The 18891-nt window shown below is 38.0% G+C and overlaps 2 protein-coding genes across 2 annotated transcripts; both read left to right on the plus strand.

The window, feature by feature from the left end:
* Positions 1–6443: 6443 nt before the first annotated feature.
* Positions 6444–14894, plus strand: LOC108203456 (uncharacterized). The gene is made up of 7 exons (XM_017372391.1): positions 6444–6600; positions 6993–7133; positions 9616–9723; positions 11429–12832; positions 14002–14356; positions 14443–14641; positions 14745–14894. Exons 1-7 carry the CDS (start codon positions 6444–6446, stop codon positions 14892–14894), a joined length of 2514 nt encoding a protein of 837 aa, XP_017227880.1.
* Positions 14895–15503: 609 nt separating this feature from the next.
* On the plus strand, positions 15504–17413 carry LOC135152379 (uncharacterized). The gene is made up of 2 exons (XM_064092523.1): positions 15504–16229; positions 16591–17413. The coding sequence occupies exons 1-2, from the start codon at positions 15522–15524 to the stop codon at positions 17368–17370; spliced, it is 1488 nt and encodes a 495-aa protein (XP_063948593.1). The 5' UTR covers positions 15504–15521; the 3' UTR covers positions 17371–17413.
* Positions 17414–18891: the final 1478 nt, after the last annotated feature.

Here is an 18891-nt window from a genome sequence, read left to right on the forward strand (position 1 = left end):
AACATCATGAAATCCTTCATCATCTAAGCCTTGAATTTTCTTGTCATCAAACATCACATGGACAGATTCCATAACAATGTTTAATCTTAGATTGTAAACTCTATAGGCTTTTCCAACAGCATATCCAACAAATATTCCTTCATCTGCCTTTGCTTCAAATTTGCCAAGATTCTCACCTTGATTTCTTAACACAAAACATTTGCATCCAAAGACATGCAGAAAGTTCAATGTTGGCTTCTTCCCTTTAAACAATTGATAGGGAGTCATTCCTTGTGCTTGATTTATCAGAGAGATATTTTGAGTGTAACATGCTGTGTTAACAGCTTCAGCCCAAAAGTAAGTTGGCAGCTTTGATTCTTCAAGCATTGTTCTAGCAGCTTCAATAAGAGTTATGTTCTTCCTTTCAACTACACCATTTTGTTGAGGAGTTCTTGCAGCAGATAACTCATGGTGGATACCTTTATCTTCACAGAAACTCTTCATGATAGAGTTTTTGAACTCAGTTCCATTATCACTTCTGCTCCTTAAAACTTTTCTTCCTGGATCAATATTGTCAACTATCTTGATGTGATTGATGATGATTTCACTTGCTTCATCCTTGGTATGAAGAAAATAAATCCAAGTAAATCTTGTAAAATCATCCACAATCACAAGACAGTATTTCTTCCTTGAAATGGACATGATGTTGACTGGTCCAAATAAATCCATATGAAGAAGCTGTAGAGGTCTATCAATTGAGGATTTCAGTTTGCTTCTGAAAGAGGACTTTCTTTGCTTTCCAATTTGACAAGCATCACAGAGACCATCCTTGGAAAATTCCAACTTTGGCGGTCCTCTAACAAGATCTTTTCTCACAAGATCATTCATAGCCTTGAAATTCAAATGAGACAATTTCTTATGCCACAGCCAACAGTCATCCAAACTTGCTTTGCTGAATAGGCAAGTAAGAGAATCTGCACTTGTAGAATTGAAATCAGCTATGTAGACATTGTCTTTCCTATTTCCAGTTAAAACCACTTTGTTATCTTTCTTATCAGAGATAACACAGGCTTCTGTTGAGAACCAAACTTGATGTCCTCTGTCACATAGTTGACTGATGCTAAGCAGATTGTGCTTAAGCCCTTTCACCAATGCAACATTGTAAATGATGACATTCCCTTTTGAAATTATGCCATATCCCAGAGTAAATCCTTTGCTGTCATCTCCAAAGGTTATACTTGGGTCAGCCCTTTCCTCAAACTTACTGAGCAGGGTAGAATCTCCAGTCATGTGCCTTGAGCAACCACTATCAAGATACCAAAGATTCTTTCTTCCTCCCTGCACAGATTCAAAACAATTTAAGTTGATTTTGGTACCCAAGCAGTCTTGGGTCCAGTTTTGTTAGACACAACCTTTGGTTTAGAAGAATTAATTTCTTTGGATTTAGAGGGTTTGGAAACAACTTCATCCTCAGAATTAATCTTCTTAACTTTAGGCATTACAGCAGAATTAGAGGAACCAACATTAGTAGAGTTCACAGAAAATTGATTTAAATTAGCATGATTCATGTTAACATGAGGATTGGGCACAGCAGACATGTTAAATGCACCAAAGAAAGGATTATGCATGAAGGGCATATTAGCATATTGAATGGGAGCATGTGGAAACATGGGCATATAAGGCATGTGAGAATTCATCATAGGATTAGGCATGCAATAATCAGATAGAGCATTTTTGCAATTAACAGTAAGATGATTAACACTACCACATTTAGAACAAGTTTTTCTGACAGCATTCTTGTCAGGTGTGTAATCATTCTTTTTGTTGATTCCAACTTTGCCATTCCTAGAACTCTTCTTCTTTCCTTTTCCAGCTTCCATTCTTTCTTCACTATGACCAATCCCTTCTCTTTCAATTTTCTTGGAGCTACTAGATTCTTTCACAAAGTTCTTATTGATGGGCCCATACTTCTTATCCAACTTCTTGAGTTTGTTGTCATCAACTGCTGTTTGATTCTTTAATGGATAGCTTTCATACGTTGATTGAATATCTATCAATGGATGATCACTATCCACTAAGAGATCACATTCATCAAGTAATTTTTTGTTCTTCTTCCAGGAATTATTACAGGATTCCTCAAGAACTTGTGTGGAGCACATGTTCTCAAGAACATTCCTAGAATCCTTCCATTTAGCAATTATCTCTTGTTCCCTTTCCAATTGCTTTTTGAGAATTTCTTCTCTTTTCAGAATAGCCAACAACTCATCTTTGGCAAGCTCAGAAGACTTTTTGATTTTATTCATTTGGATTAAATCAGTTTCAAGCTTTCCATTTCTTTCAGTAAGCAAATCATTAGTCCCTTTGATTCTAACATTTTCTTTTGTTAGAGATTTAAGAGAGACTCTAAGATTATAGATTTCATTAGACATGTCATCAATGATTTGCTTGCATTCAGATTTAGAGAGATCAGATGTGTTGGTGGTCTTTACCTGTCCATTGCTGGTGGTGGAAGAATCAGCTTCATCTCCAATTGCCATCAAGGCAAGGTTGACATGTTCCTCATTGTCAGAATCTCCTTCATCAGCAGCCCAGTCACCATCCTCAGTTATGAGTGCCTTCTCCTTGCTTTGCTTGAGTAGATCAAAATACTTTCTTCTGTAATCCACATTTTCTGAGGAGGATCCTTTCTTTTCAACAGAAGGTCTTCTGCACTCATTAGAAAAGTGTCCAGGCAGACCACAGTTAAAGCACTTGAATTTTGATCTATCAACCATACCATATGGTTTGGATTGATTTCCTCTGTTAAAAGGTCTAGAGCTGACAGCATTCCTTTTGAATTTGAGCTTGGAGAATTTTCTGGCAAGAAATGCTAGATGTTCATCAAGATCATCTAGCTCATCTTGAGCTGAAGGTTCTTCATCTTCCTCAATGATTTTTCCTTTCTTCTTTCCATCATCATTCTTTCCTTCACTAGCAGAGTTGCTTGAGGCCTTTCCAGCAATTACAGACTTTAATGCCTTCTCCTCTTCCTCTTCCTTTTCTGCTACAAGAGCCACAGTTTTCTCCCTCTTGGAGTTCTTTTCCGGTTCTTGATCTTGCTGTATTTCAAGCTCATAAGTTTTAAGAATACCATATAGTTTGTCAAGAGAGTATTCATTAAAATTCTGAGCCTGTCTTAGAGCAACAGTCGTAGGTTTCCAATCTCTAGGCAACGCTCTCAAGAATTTGTGATTTGAATCCTTGACCATGTAGATTCTACCATACAGCTTTAATCCATTTAACAGTTTTTGAAACCTGTTAAACAGATCATTTAGAGATTCTCCAGACTTAGAGTGAAAGCTCTCATATTGTTGAACAAACAGCTGCATTTTGTTTTCCCTAACTTGATCAGTGCCTTCACATAGAGTTTGAATAGTGTCCCATACTTCTTTTGCAGTAGGACAGTTGATAACACTATCAAACATGTCATCATCAATACCATTGAAAAGAATGTTCATGGCCTTGTTATCCTTGTGCACTTCTTTCTCATCTTCTTCAGTAAACTCAGAAGGATTTTTGGGCACTTCAACATCTTCTGCTTCACTTCCATCAAGTCTCAGGGCAGTGTTGATTTTAACTGGAACATGTGGTCCTTTCTCAATACAGTTGATGTAGCTAGGATCCAAGGAGAGAAGATGCATCCTCATTTTTACTTTCCAATGAAAGTAGTGTTCTTTGACCAGCATTGGAATCTTGACTCCTTCATCTCTTCTTCCCATTGTTGATTGTCTTTAGGATCTGAAAACTTCTTGTATGTTAGAAGCCCAGCTCTGATACCAATTGTTATTTAGACAATGCAAACAATAAGTTAGATTGTAGAAGGGGGGTTGAATACAATCTACAAAAATTGAACAACTTTTGCACAACAGATTATATTCAAACTTCAAAAGAATATAAAAGCTAAGACAGAAATTTAAAGAACAAGGATCTTAAAAATTTCAGGTGGATTGTTTGATCCACCTGAGAGATTTTTATATTAAGAACCTTCCAAGTAAAAATACTTGGCTGCTTACAAAAATTGCTAACTTTCTCTAGTGCTTTGCTCTTCAGTTCTTGGTGTTTGATACTTTGTAAATTACAAAGCTGATGTATACTATTACAAACAAAACTTGTCTGTAAAAATATTTTCCTACTCACTTTCTAGCTAGTACAAAAATAGAATTTCTTGGACTTGATACTGCATTTGGCAGCTTGAAATTCTTGTTGCTTTGCCAGAAATGGTAGGCTTCGAGGTTCTCAATATTTGACTAAACTCCTTTTGGTTTAGCTTCCAAAGCTGGTGCAGCATCTGTCACATCAACCCATGTGAACTTTGTCTTTTACCTGACTTGTAGCTGTCAATTGCTGATAATCAATTGCTAATATTATCAATTGATAATATTCTGAAATAGCAGTTGATAGCTTTCTTTGAATTATGGGATAATGGTGTTGATGTAGCGGTTGATAATCTTTCTTCCAAATAGCCAATGATACTTTATAATTACCGATCGATCTTCACTTCACTTGGATAGATTACATGACTTCTCATATTTACAATTATGTCACCCTATCTAAACATCCATTGATAGATCAACTGCTAATCTAAAAGTACACATTATTTTTACATCAACTGCTAAGATACTCCAACTTTGTTACAGTACATCATCATCCATTGATGGGTCAATCTGATCAATTGATACTGCCTTAGCATGCCATCAATTGATCAGCTACATGCAATTTTATTCTAAGTAAGAATAAAATACTTTGTATCATCAAGCATCACATATTCCTAACAAGATCGATCAAGAATAATGAGTCGGATCTGAATATATGTTATGAACCATTTTATTGAATATAAAGTGTTTAAAAATCTAAGAGTGGATGAATAGCTATTATGCATATAATAGTGAAATGTGTTTTTTATGGTGAGGGAACGAACTGTTCTCACGCATTGGAGTCATTGATAAGTTGTTTCTTGAGAATCGAGAAATTGAAAGAATTTAACTCATGGAGTTGAACCATGTGATGTTAGATTGGGTCTTTGTAATGGAATGGGGGAGTAGAGTGAACTACTCAGAAATGCAAAATTTGTTGGTTGTAAATGAATTTTTTGGAAAGAAAAAATAAAGTTGGTGGTGTGTTTTTTTTTAAATTTGAGACATGACGGTGAATGATTTAAGGAAAAATTGAGAATTTTATATCGAAAAAGAATTAGACAATTTTGTCTGTATTTTTTTTTGAAAGTGGGAGTTCGTTAAGATTATGTCGTATATTTTGATGATAAGTTATTAGCGAAAAATGAGAAGAAAATGTTAAATTGTGGGATCTCATTTAGAAATCTGGGATGAAAGATATTTGGGGTATTTCATAGGTTCCAAAAATCCGGTTTGTAAGGGATAAAAAGAAACATTGAGTTCGAATTAAAAAAAGTTGGGTTGCAACTGTGAATATTTATAAATTCGAGAAATGTGATCAGTCTTACATTGTGTCGCTGAGTATGTTGTTTTGGCCTATTAATTAATCTTGTAAGTGAATGATAAGAGATCATTGAGTATGTTGTTTTGGCCTATTAATTAATCTTGTAAGTGAATGATAAGAGATCATTAGAAGACTATATAATAGTGTTGAATTAATTGAAATTTATATTATAGACTCCAAAAATAGTGGGAGTTAAGAAAGGTGTTTTGGCAAAAGCGCCAAGTGGGAGATGTTGGATTTGGATATTTTGCCAAACAACTCTAAAGATATTAAATAAATATATTAATGTATTTGTAAGTTACATTTCTATATTTATGTGTATTAATTATATATAATAAAGTCTATTAAGCAGTCTACTTATATATATTATAGCAGAACAGGTACTTGTCAAACCGAGCTCCTGAGCAAATAAAATACCACATTCCGAAGCTAGCTTATAGCCCACAAACCTATCCGAACCTAGGTAACAAGCCCGAAGCAGAAAATCTAAGCCTCGCCAGAGCTGCTATCTCCTCCCGAGTAAGTATGATGTGCTCACATCCTTAGGTTCCCAGAATCTAATATCCTGCCGCGACAGCCGTGGTTTAGCCACTGCCCAGACCCGAGATCTGCTTCTATCCAACGGCCCACCACGGCGGTGACTGTGTTGCTCAAATCTGTGATTGGCCTGTACAGTCCTCAATTGCAACCACCTGTTGTTTGCCTTTACTCTGCGGCGCTTTTCATTTCATGCGTCTGGGCTGTGGTCGGAGACGCACAGACATATATATGGCCGATCAAGGAGGTTTGTAAATTCATGGCCCTCGATTTATTCAATTTGGTCATAGGTATTTGTGATGATCAGGCTTAAATTGGTGTCCAAGTTTTTGTGATGTTTCATTCGTTTGGTTATTGGGTTTAGTTTGTTTTTGAATGAATTTAATAAATCCAATTTTTGGCTTTTGCTTGCCATTACCATATTCCGTGTGATGGGAAACAGCCGCTACATCAGCCATATTGTGTGCCCATTGACGAGTATGCGGCAGTGGCCACTTATATCTATTAGACTACTGCCACTTATATCTATTGGACCCCTATGTGTAACGGTCATGGGGCATATGGGATTTCAGGTTCCAGATGAGGGCAGTGGGATAAGGGTCAAAGAAAAGTGAGGTTACCTCACATGTATACTCAGGTGCAGCCTCCGGAAAATCTGAAGGCCAGGTTAAAGGCCGGTCATCATGTGTAAGCGCGTCCAAAAAATTAGTAGGCTGCGGGACCACCATCTTCCGAGTGGTCCCACCCTCAAACAGTCAATTATTTAACCCCCTCCTACTCCCCCATCAAAATCAGATGCATTCAAGATTGCGTTTGAGCCCCTGAAATGATTTGGTTCGCAGATTTTTTGTTTGTGTGTATTTATAATTTACGCTGATTTATAGCTAGGTTGATGCTCCTGCTTCGCTCTGTGTTGTATTCTTCCATTTTGATTTGTGCCTGAGTAATTTAATGAAGAAAGCCCTGATTTCAACCTGTAGAGGGACCTGTTCCGTTACAAGCTGTTTCCGGAGATGGCACTTCTAAAAGGGGCCGGCCGAAGCTTACTATCACCGAAGATGTTGTGGAGCGGAGAAAGCTGTCCAAGCGGAAGCAAAACGCTAGGCGTACCGGCCACCAAGGTTTGTATTCTGAACTTGCATGTTATGACAATTGTGTTAGATCTGTATGCAATGTATCTGTGGTATTCTGGAAGTTCATCCGACTATCTATATGCATGTGGGCTTTGATTAGTTGCCTCTGTATAATAATTTAAATCAGGCAAAGATTTAGACAGGGGACATGACTGTTTCATGTAGCAAGAATCTCTACAAACAACCATGATTCGGCAGAACACACAGCTCAAATGAGAAAACACAATCAATTTGACTGTTCATCCATTTACTTCTGTTGTTCCCTTGTGCATTGAAATCCGAAAAATGTGATTGGTTGTTTTAGGCGGGATATGGTCTCGGCAGTTTGCTATTGTTGTCTGTTTGAAGAGATATGCATTTCTTTAAGTAGTTTGAAGCCGCTCGTGTGGGAGGGGCCTTATCAGTGAAAACTCCAAAAATATCCAACTAACATGGCCTTGTAACTGCCATAATTAAAACACTATTTACCATCTGCTGCAGTTGCCTTCCTTGTCAATGCCTTGTACTTGATAACAAATAGTCACAATGTGGAGGCCTGGACCTCAGTTTGGCCGAATTCTTGGCGTCCATTTCACCAACAGCCAGTTTATATTTTTTTGCCCACATATCTTCACTTTGCCTGGGACCACTAGATTATTAAATAAATAATTAATTTATAAGAGCCAATTGGCCTTGTGAGTGCCATCAGCAAAACAATATTTAACCTCTGGTTCACTTGGCTAAGTTGCCTCCCTGGTGAATGCGTTGTGCTTGATAGTAAATATTGATAGTTCATTTTGAATAAAATCATTCTTGCGTCGAAATTCAAATAAGAAATTAGAAGGTATTATTCAATTTAATCTTGAATGATACTGATCTCCAATTTTTTGTTGTCTTTAATTTGCTTTGCTAGCAACTCAATGTTGCTCGCTTGATGTGTTAGTAGACATATGACTTGATTTACTAAAATGTTAAAGTAATAGAATGCCTTGACAGAAGAGTGGTTTGTATAAATTTATAGCTGTGGTAATTGTATAATGTAAAACTTTTATGACCAATTATTTATTCACAAAATGATACTAATTTTTATCATATAAAATTAATAAAAAGATAAATTATTCAACAAAAAAATACTACAACTTCGCCTCATTTATTTGGTTTGCCTGGGACTGCTAGATTATTAAATAAATAAATTTTTTAAAAGAAAGCCTGATTGTTATAGGACTTAGTCCGGTAGGTTGTTCATTGGGATTTGTATTCCCTGTATAGGCACTGTAGTCCCCCACAGATCACAGTTAACTTTATTTTTGAGATATCGCTCTGATATTATATTAGGGCTCTCTGATGGATTTGCGCGAGGCAAGCTGAAAGACGCTGCTGCAAACTCTATGAATCTGCAGGAATCTGCTTAGAGAGAGCGCATGGATATGATCACTATAAACTGGACAGAATTAAGCTAACCTCGGCAACATGATTCTGAAAAATCTTTCGTGTGCCTCGGCATTCAGCTGCATAGGTCGCCGCACATTCTCAATGTTCCTGGTTGAATGTTTGCTTATGGAACTAATTTATCTTCTCAGGATATGGGATTATGTTTGTTGGCAGTTTATATTCCACTGTGCATATGTTTTTAACCTAAAAGAGCAAGGTTACCCCAACCAGGGGCCACCGCGACAAAGTAATGAGGTGATGAAAATAAGGACACCAGAAACATAAACCAGATTCTGTCATGTAGATTATCTAGCCCGGATGCCACAGAAATTATGCATTATACCACTTATAGTTCCCCAAATATACTAACTACTCCTGGTTTTTGTCATAGTACTGGGACTGTCCATTGTGATTCTATTTAGATCATGCAAGGTGTTAGCTTGTCGGATTCCCCAGGTCAACTTGTATATAAATCTCAAAACATACACAAAGGGATACAAACTATCAAGATCCTCAAATGATTAATTTTACAACAAAACCTTATACTTACAACTCAGGAGACTTTCAATTGCTGTTTTATATACCAGAGGTCGTACTGTGTATATCTTGCTTGATATCAATGTACTTGGTACAAGCAGAGCCGGATTCGAATTGTTAAAATCATTTAATTCAAAACTAAGATATGAGAGCTGATTACATCTTTTTTTTTGAAATTTGTCGAGTGCTCAATATATTCCGACTTGGCATGGACAACCCTTTATCTTCATGTTCTTTGCCACCCAATATTCTTAGTCGCCGCAAAAAGGTTTGTTGTTTCTGAATTCACCTGGCCTAATAGGATTTAGCCGCTGAATATCTGTTTCTGTAAGGGATGTACTGTTTTGGTGAGGTCATGATTGAATCTTCGGCCCCGTCCCTGTTGCTCTGTTAGAATGTAGATAGTAGATAGTAGAAAAAGTTATTACAAAAGTTGCTGATGTTATCACAAAAGTTGTTAATTGGCTTTCACTGTTGTGCCTGGATTGAATTTTGAATTTGTTTGGTTTCTTGCATGAATTAGGTTCAGCATCCTCCGATGTTTTCATTGTGGCTCCTTCGGCGAGATTACCCCCTGCACGCTACAGCAGTCAAATTCATGCAGCACATGGAGCTGAGCCAAGCAGGACGGGTAAGTTCTGGAACCCTCCACATTTCTTAGCAGTTAGAAGAGATACCCTTGTATTTGCATTATTTTACAGTCCAGCTCACAATCACTGAGGCTCTCTCTCAACCCCCTCCAGGTATTTCACGTGAAGAACAATTTTAGTTTATTTTCTCACAAGATTAGTTGAAGAGAAATAAAATTATAAAAGATAAAGTATTAATAGTCAAATATAGGGACACAACTCAAATACATATTATAAGTCATGTGTTTAAAGTTTATTTTTAAATTGCCTATTATTTATAGAGTTCCCAAAAATAAAATTCAAATCTAAAATCAATTGTTTTCTTTGACTATTTCTAAATTTAACGTGAAATGTCAAATCTGAATAAAACTAGCGTTTTTCACCGCCAAAAAAAGGGGTTGAAAATTCATTTAGGGATTAAATTGTTAAGTGTATTAACCTAATAGAAATTTTAAATAATTTTTAATAGTGACAGGTAGAAATAACCTGAGTGAATGAAACTTTTTTAAAAATGGGGCCCTTAAAAATTTAGGCCCTTGTGCTATTGGCCTGTTTGCACACCTCAATAGCCGAGTTTAGCTTCAGAGAGAATGACTTGTACCTAATATTGTGCATTGTCTGTTGCATAATGGATGATGCCAGTAGACGGCACATCGGAAAGGGGTAGCTCAGCTGCAGGCTCTAGCTGCGACCACGGTCCCGACAACAGTCAACAGGATGGAGAGAGTGCCATTCCAAGTATGTATTTTGCTTTACTGTTTTTCAGTCACATCTTAAACTCCAAAAAATGGGGTCATCCATCGTGAGTGCAATACATGCTCTCATAGTCAGCCCTTCAGAATAGTTAACCAGCCACCAATTACTTGTATATCTTATTAAAAAAATAGGATCTCCCTGATTGAAATAATTTTCCTAAATCCCTGTGGTTACAACACTTAATAGCATATGCGCATGTGCAGGTCCGGGGGAGACACGTCGGCAACGCCTGTTTATAGACAAAAAAAAGAAAGAATTCAGTGAGTTCTTCCTCCTACTGACTTTATATCAAAATCTGCAAATATCAGAAACTGTGTTCTTCCATTGAACGGATGCTAAAAAGAAAAGGTTCAGGTCAAAATGATAACAACAAACCTGTTCATTAAAAGTGATTCCAATTGTTCATGTCTGAAGAACATCATTTAGGATTGTACACCGGTTGGTAAACCCACCCATAAAACTTGGGCACTTATTGGAAGTGTTTGGGCGGCTACTATTAAAGTTAAGCCGGGTTTGTGCTTGAGTTTAGTATTGTTAGGCCATATTTCATGCAGCCACCCACTTCCAAGTGTTTAATATTATTTTATGCTGATTGCCTGCATGTGGTCGGTGCCTTGCTTTGATCCGGTGAAAACTGTGCTCATCCCTATATTTATATATCTTGTTTATTGTATATTATTATGTTTTAATTTCTACCAAAAATTAAAAAGCAATCTTTTACTCAGAGCTAATTTGTATTGTGTTATATTTATGTACGAGCGAAGAGGATTGTGTGTCTGTCTTAGGTTGCAAACACAGTTTAAAAATGCTTGTGCATATCGCACAGAAAGTTAAAGCTGCATTCGTGACTCGAGTTTCCCATCCTCTTACATGCATCATGGGACTGCACACGACCAAACCTATATGGACATCGTATCTGCTGTGTAATTTTTGGCTTTCAATGTCCTGCAGATGATAACAATGATGTGTTAAATATGGGCAGACCAGAGCAAACATGTGGATCTTGCCAAGCCAGAGTATGGGCTGCAGAGTTTACTGGGAGGCATGTAGGACCTGGGCCAAAGTCATATTCCATCTGTTGCAATAAAGGCAAGGTGCAACTACCATTCTTAAGTGTTCCGCCATTAGAGCTAACACGCCTCCTCACCGGTGATGATATACAGGCAAAGATGTATTTTCATAAAAGCCGCATCTATAACACCATGTTTGCATTCTGTTCATTTGGGGCAAAGGTGGATGAAACAATCAATAATGGCAGAGGACCATATGTCTTTCGAGTGACTGGGCAAGTGTATCATAACATTGCATCTTTGGTGCCACCAGATGGCCGAACCCCAAAATTTGCGCAGCTGTATATGTATGATGGATACGAGGCGAATGAGCATAGAATTAACTTTACAGGAGACAAGGGAAGGGTTGATAGATTGATTGTTGCAACCCTCGATGCAATGCTTAGCCACAACAATGTGCTCGTGGGAATATTCAACCAAATAAGACAACGGTTTTCTGGTGTCGAACATGTTCCTGTCCGTCTAAAATTGTTTGAGAGACGCACATCTGACGGCCGGTTCCATAATAGTCAATCTGAAGAGGATTATGAAATTGAGAATATCCAGGCTGCAAATGCCTATGAGTTCGCAGGTCTAGCTGTAGATAATGACTTTGCAAATAAAAGGGACATAGTTGTTCATAGTAAAACACTTGGACTGCAGCATATTAGTGAGTTACATCCATGTTACATGTCTTTGCAATATCCTCTTCTATTCCCGTTTGGTGAGGATGGCTATCGAATTGGTATAAAGCACCGTGATGTGCAGCTCTCTGATAATCGGGGGCATAACACTATTAGTATGCGTGAATATTATGCCTTTAGAACACATTACCGTGTAGGTGAGGGACATGCTCTAACACTTGGCGGCCGTCTCTTTCTACAATTCCTGGTTGATGCCTGGTGCTCAGTGGAGCGCACTAGATTATTGTGGGTACAAAGAAACCAGTCTCTCATTAGATCAGATCTTTATAACAATGTGGTTGACAGCTTCAGGCGAGGAGACACAGTTGCTACTGATTTGGGAAAACGAGTCATTCTACCATCAACCTTCACTGGAGGGTACAGATACATGCAGCAGAACTTCCAAGATTCACTAGCCATTTGCAAAGAATATGGTCATCCTGACCTCTTCATCACATTCACTTGCAATCCAAAATGGGATGAAATTGAAGCTGCAATTCAAATGTCTTCATCGCATGATGCCTCTGTGCGCCCTGATATTGTTGCCCGTGTGTTCAAAATGAAACTTGATGCTATGATTGCTGATTTCACAAAGCATCGTGTGATGGGGCGTGTCCTTGCAGGTAAACATTCCAATTTAAACTGGCTGATAATTGACTTTGCTTTTGCCAATAAATTCAACTTTAATTAAAATAAATAAGTTATATTATTTGTTCTATTTCTGAAATTTTATGCATGCAATTGTCGAAATTTGTTTTGAAGTCATTGATCATCAATAAAGCTTGATGTACTGGGCAAGTCCTCTCTACTAATTACTACCTAAATCACTGCCTATAAGTGTTAGATAGGGCCTCTTATTGTAAAGATGTATTTAGCTATTTGATACCAGTCCATATTAATGGAGGACTAGATGCTTTTGCCATGCTTTTAAAGCGATGAGACCTGCCAGGTCAACCATAAGCATGTATAAATGTTGTGCTCTTGCTAGCAAAATTGACATACCCACTGCACAACCTAAAACATATGGTGGACGTGCTTAATTCAGTGCCCCAAGCATATTTAGCGAGGTTATGTTTTTTTTTTTAGACCTGAGACTTATCATAAAGTAAATTAATATTTTTAATCCATTTTTAGTGATACATATATAGTTGAACTTGTCATCCAAACTTCTCTTATTGAATTAGTTGTTTAATCAGTCATCTACAAAATCTATAATTTTGTGCACCATATCATATGATTGTGATAATCATTTGGTACTACTATCCTTTGTCAAAATTATGCTGTTTCACTTAATATATAATTCACATCGCCTGTTTAACATGATCCAGCCTAAAAAACATACGGCGTATACATTAGTGACCCATATAACAAACAATTTGAAAAATGTTAACCAAGGTTGTTGTGGCTTTAACATAAAAACTAAAATATGGATACTTATATTGTAACTTTTAATGATAAATGGCTTACACAAATTTTTAAAATTTTACATAGTTTTCTTCTCCAATTTCGTATAACAATAGTATTCCATATCATGCTCCCACAACATGATTAGGATCACACCAATAATATAATTCCCAATATTACTAAATAATCTTTAAATCCATTTGTTCTGTTACATTTATAGTTCAGGTTGTTAGACAAATTTTTGTTGTTGAATTAGTTGTTTAATCAGCTTTGGATAACTTCCAAATCTATAATTACTGGTGCCATATCAGATAATTGTGATGCTCAGTTGATATTACTATCCCTCATTTTGCCTATGTTATGTCCTAACTTCACTTTGATCTGCCAGTTGTGTACACCATTGAATTTCAGAAACGAGGTCTACCGCATGCACATATAGTTTTGTGGTTGGCGGAAGGTGACAAAATAACAACTCCAAACGATATTGATTCAGTTATATCTGCTGAGATACCAGATCAACTCAATGACCCCGTGGGTTATAAAGCAGTATCACAGTTTATGATGCATGGACCATGTGGGTCTGCAAACCCAAAATGCCCATGTATGAAGAACGGTCGGTGTTCAAAATATTACCCAAAATCTTACAGTGAAAACACTGTAATAGATGCGGACGGATATGCCCAATATAGAAGGAGAGATACCAAAAACACGGTAAAATGTGGCAAAGTCTTTCTTGACAACAGGTGAATCCTGATTTATATGCACCTTAGTTTGCAAACTGCGGTATACGGTTTCCTATTATGAATAACTTTGCTCTTCATTGTGGCAGGCATGTGGTCCCTTACCACCGTGGCCTCCTTGTCAAATATCAGGGACATATAAATGTGGAATGGTGCAATCGCTCTCTGGCTATTAAATATTTGTTCAAGTACATTGGCAAAGGCCCAGATATGGCTACGATTGTTCTGGAGAGAGAAGATCGTCAGTCCACAAATCTAGAATGGCCTTCTACACTATGTGTCATGTCGGTATGTTTCAGCGGCAGAGTCATGTTGGCGCCTATTTGAATTCCCTATACATCATCGGGAACCTTTTGTCCAACGATTATACTTCCACCTTGAAAATGAACAGGAAGTGAGATTTCGCGATAATGAAACTTTGCCTGAAGTGGTTCGTCGCATTGACCCCGATGGCACGATGTTCATACAGTGGATGTTGACAAACAGGTGTGATGAACTGGGCCGTGAACTAACATTTGTTCAATTCCCGACAAAATTTTGATGGGATTCGTCCGCACGCCGGTGGTTTCGAAGAAAGCAAAATATCAGCGTTGTAGGCCGAATGGTATATGCTCACCCAGCATCTGGAGAACGGTTCTATATGCGACTGTTATTAAACATTGTCCAAGGGGCCACAAGTTTCGAGGACATCAGAAAGGTGGGTGGGGTTGTTCATCACACCTATAAAGAGGCATGCTTTCATAGAGGTCTCCTTGATTCAGATAAAGAATGGCATATTGCACTTGAGGATGCAAATGCGTATGCAACTGGACCACAACTCCGTGACTTATTTGTTACTCTATTGGTGTTTTGTGAAGTCAGCAATCCCTCCGAGCTCTGGGAAAAACATTGGCTTGCTTTATCCGATGATATAGAATACACACAAAGGAAGCTCTTAAAACTACCAAGTCTGAGAATTGATGTTGCTAACAAACAAATGCTTGCGCTTCAGGCTATTAGTGACTTGTTGAAACAATATGGAAAGAGGTTGGCCGATTACCCAGGCCTACCAGCATTGAACACAGCTACAAAGAACAAGTACAAAAATGAACTCCTGATAGAAGAGATGATGTATAATCGAGACGCACTTAGGATCATGGCAGGAAACATAGTTCAATCGCTAAACTACATGCATGCTACAATATTCCAAAGAGTTATCCAGGCTGTGGAGTTAGATTTGGGTGGCCTTTATTTTGTGTATGGTCCGGGGGGCACTGGTAAAACGTTTCTGTGGTCAGCTGTAATATCAAAATTAAGAAGTGAGGGTAGAATAGTCCTAGCTGTTGCATCATCTGGTATAGCTTCTCTTTTAATGGACGGTGGAAGAACTGCACATTCGCGCTTCAAAATACCGATCAATATTGATGAATTTAGTTGTTGCGAGATTAAACAAAATACATACTTGGCAGAGCTGATATGTGAAACTAGCTTAGTCATTTGGGACGAGGCCCCCATGACTCATCGTCATGTATTTGAGGCGGTTGATAGAACCTTTCGGGATATCCGGTCAAAGGTGAATCCAAATGCATCCTCATTACCTTTTGGAGGCCTCACAATGCTTCTTGGAGGTGATTTCAGGCAGGTTTTACCGGTAGTCCCCAAAAAGGGAAGAGAAGAGATTGTGGGTGCAAGTATTAGCAAGTCAGCTTTATGGGAAAATTGCACGATTTTCAGATTGGTTGAAAACATGAGAATTGACAAAGACGTCCCTCCAATTACAATTGATGGAGTTCAAGTACCATTTCGAGATTGGGTATTGGCGGTAGGTGATGGTACTGAAAAGGCCTATGCCTTCAACGATGAAATAGATGGCTCATGGATTAAGATTCCAGAAGAGGTATGTAACCAAAGTGAGGGTATTTTACAAACTTCTCTTAATTCCTATACGTGTTTATACTGCATATACATTCACCAATTAAAAAGTATCGTTGACCGCCAATAGAATAAATGGCACAGCTTTTTCATCCACAGAAAATACATAATATTATCGTGACAGCTATACATTTGCAGACACTGTTATACCACATGCCATCTGAAAAAGATGCTTGCCGTCAATTTTAAGTCCTCTCATCCTAATGACAAACACAGATAGTACACATCTGATGCTATTCTTACCTGCTTCTTTGTTTAGTATACAACCAAATTAGCATACAGTGACCCTATTCTGCTGTGACACTTGCTAATCACTTAATATACAGGTCTTCCTGAGAGCTGCTGGCGATCCGCTGCAAACAATGGTGAATGAAATATATGGCCAGCTCGGTGGGAGTCATGAGCCAACAGAATATATTCGGGACCGGGCAATATTAACACCATTAAATGAATATGTGGAGGCGCTCAATAATGAGGTCCTGCACAGACTGCCGGGAGACTTGAAAATTTACAGGAGTTATGACAGTATTTGTAAGGGCGCTTCAACGGCCGCTGACGAAATTTTATATCCTCCGGAATACCTCAACTCTTTGAAATTCAGTGGGCTACCAAACCACGAACTGCATGTTAAGGTTGGTGCCCCTATAATGTTGCTGCGGAACCTTAATCCAAAAAAGGGCCTGTGTAACGGGACCAGGCTGATTGTAACAAGATGTTACCAATTCCTGGTCGAAGCACGAATAATTACAGGTAGTAAAATTGGAGAGATCACATATATACCAAGGATTAGCATGTCACCAGCTGACAAGTCGTTTCCGGCAGCGGTTAAACGAAAACAGTTCCCAATAGCTGTCTGCTACGCAATGACCAAAATTAAAAGCCAGGGCCAAACAGTCAGGAATGTAGGCCTGTACTTGCCTAAGCCCGTCTTTAGCCACGGTCAGATCTATGTTGCGGTCTCCAGAGTGACATCACCAGAAGGCTTGAAGATCCTTTGTGTGGATGAAGAGGAAAAGCACATCGGCTTTACCAAGAACATTGTGTACAAGGAGATATTTGACAATTTAAAGTGTGCAGAAAACACGGTACACGAAGAGCATACATAACACTGCCGGCCTTACATATTCAACACGGTAAACAACATCAGATTTAATAGATCCGTGACACTGTTTATTTTACGGGCATCTGGTCTTTGCTTCCATGTATTATTGCTTTACTTTTACCTTGCATCATATGAACCCCCCCCTGCTTGAACAGGTCTTTAAAACTGCTGTTGTTATGGACGACCAGCTGGACAATGCAACTGTCCCGGGTAATTGCATGACTTATCATCTTTCGCTCAGTATTCCATGGATGCATTTATGGTGTTATGTAGTTTTAATAAATGTTGTTGAAAATTTTTCCGGCAAAATTGATCTTTGTGGATATAAGAGCATCTAGGTGTTCATATAACTTCAGATGGTGGCTTTTGTTAGGGCTATACGGCTGGAAAAATTGGAAAGGTCTTTACGTATAATGTGTGTGGTGCTTGCAGGTGAGAACTGTTCTACGAGGAAGAGGGGCCGCCCTGCAATTGTTGTGACAGAAGAAGTTATTCAACGAAGAGGATTATCAAGACAAAGGGTTAATGCAGCTATCTGTTTCTCAATTTTCACTTCATTAAAACCCGAAGAGAGAAAAACAATAACATCATCAACTACTCAGAGAGATGCAAAAGATGGAAATGAGTGGTTGAAATTTTGCATCCTGGAAAAAGCTCCTGGGATCAATAATTGTCCCGTCGAACTTTATAAAAACGAAAAATTAAAATTGAACGACTAACTGTTGTTCTACTTGTGGTGTCCAGAAGTGAGTCACTGCATCGTATTTATATAATCAAAGCCTTTTCTGTATCCCTGTCTATTTAAATACTGACTAATGATAGCTTTAGCAACTTATATGACTGGAGTACAGATGGTGGCAAATTGAATTTGAATTATTTGTCAACCAAACGTCGAACAATTGAATTTGAAACCTACAAAGGAAGGAGGGAGGTTCCTGTGTGTTTGTATATCCATGAGTGTTGCAGGTAGACTTCCCCACTTCATACTCTAATCCACCACGGATGTAGTGATACAGAATTTGCAAGCATATGCAATTTTAAATTTTTAAAGATTATTTATGAGAATTAGGTTTATCAAATTAAATTTTTGAAATTTTAAGGAGTAAACACCACTGGTACATCGTATTTTATCACCTAAAATAGGAAAATATTTGATGTTGGAGAGAGAACAGGTGTGTACGATTGATAGGCAGAGGTCTCACTTCCTCTTTTGTGTATGATAGAACCTCAGCCTCTTAGTTCCTTATCTTCTGTTGCAGGGTTACTACGTCTAAGTTGAGAATACACTTGATGTCCAAGCGAGGATGTACCCTGTATAAGTTGAGAATATAGTTGCTGTTGAAGCAGGGCATGCCCATCCTTGGAAGAGATGAAGGAGCTACAAAACAAAGTTTTGATTTTGTGCGATAAGCTGCGGTGGCCTGCCCATAGGTTTTATTGTTTTTTGTGTTCTCTACGGTGAACTGTGATGGTGGTCATAATTTCTTAATTCTCTAATTGACATGTAACCCTTTAAAGATGTTTG

This window comes from Daucus carota, chromosome 4 (genome assembly GCF_001625215.2).
Source record: "Daucus carota subsp. sativus chromosome 4, DH1 v3.0, whole genome shotgun sequence".
In the NCBI taxonomy this organism is placed as follows: domain Eukaryota; kingdom Viridiplantae; phylum Streptophyta; class Magnoliopsida; order Apiales; family Apiaceae; genus Daucus; species Daucus carota.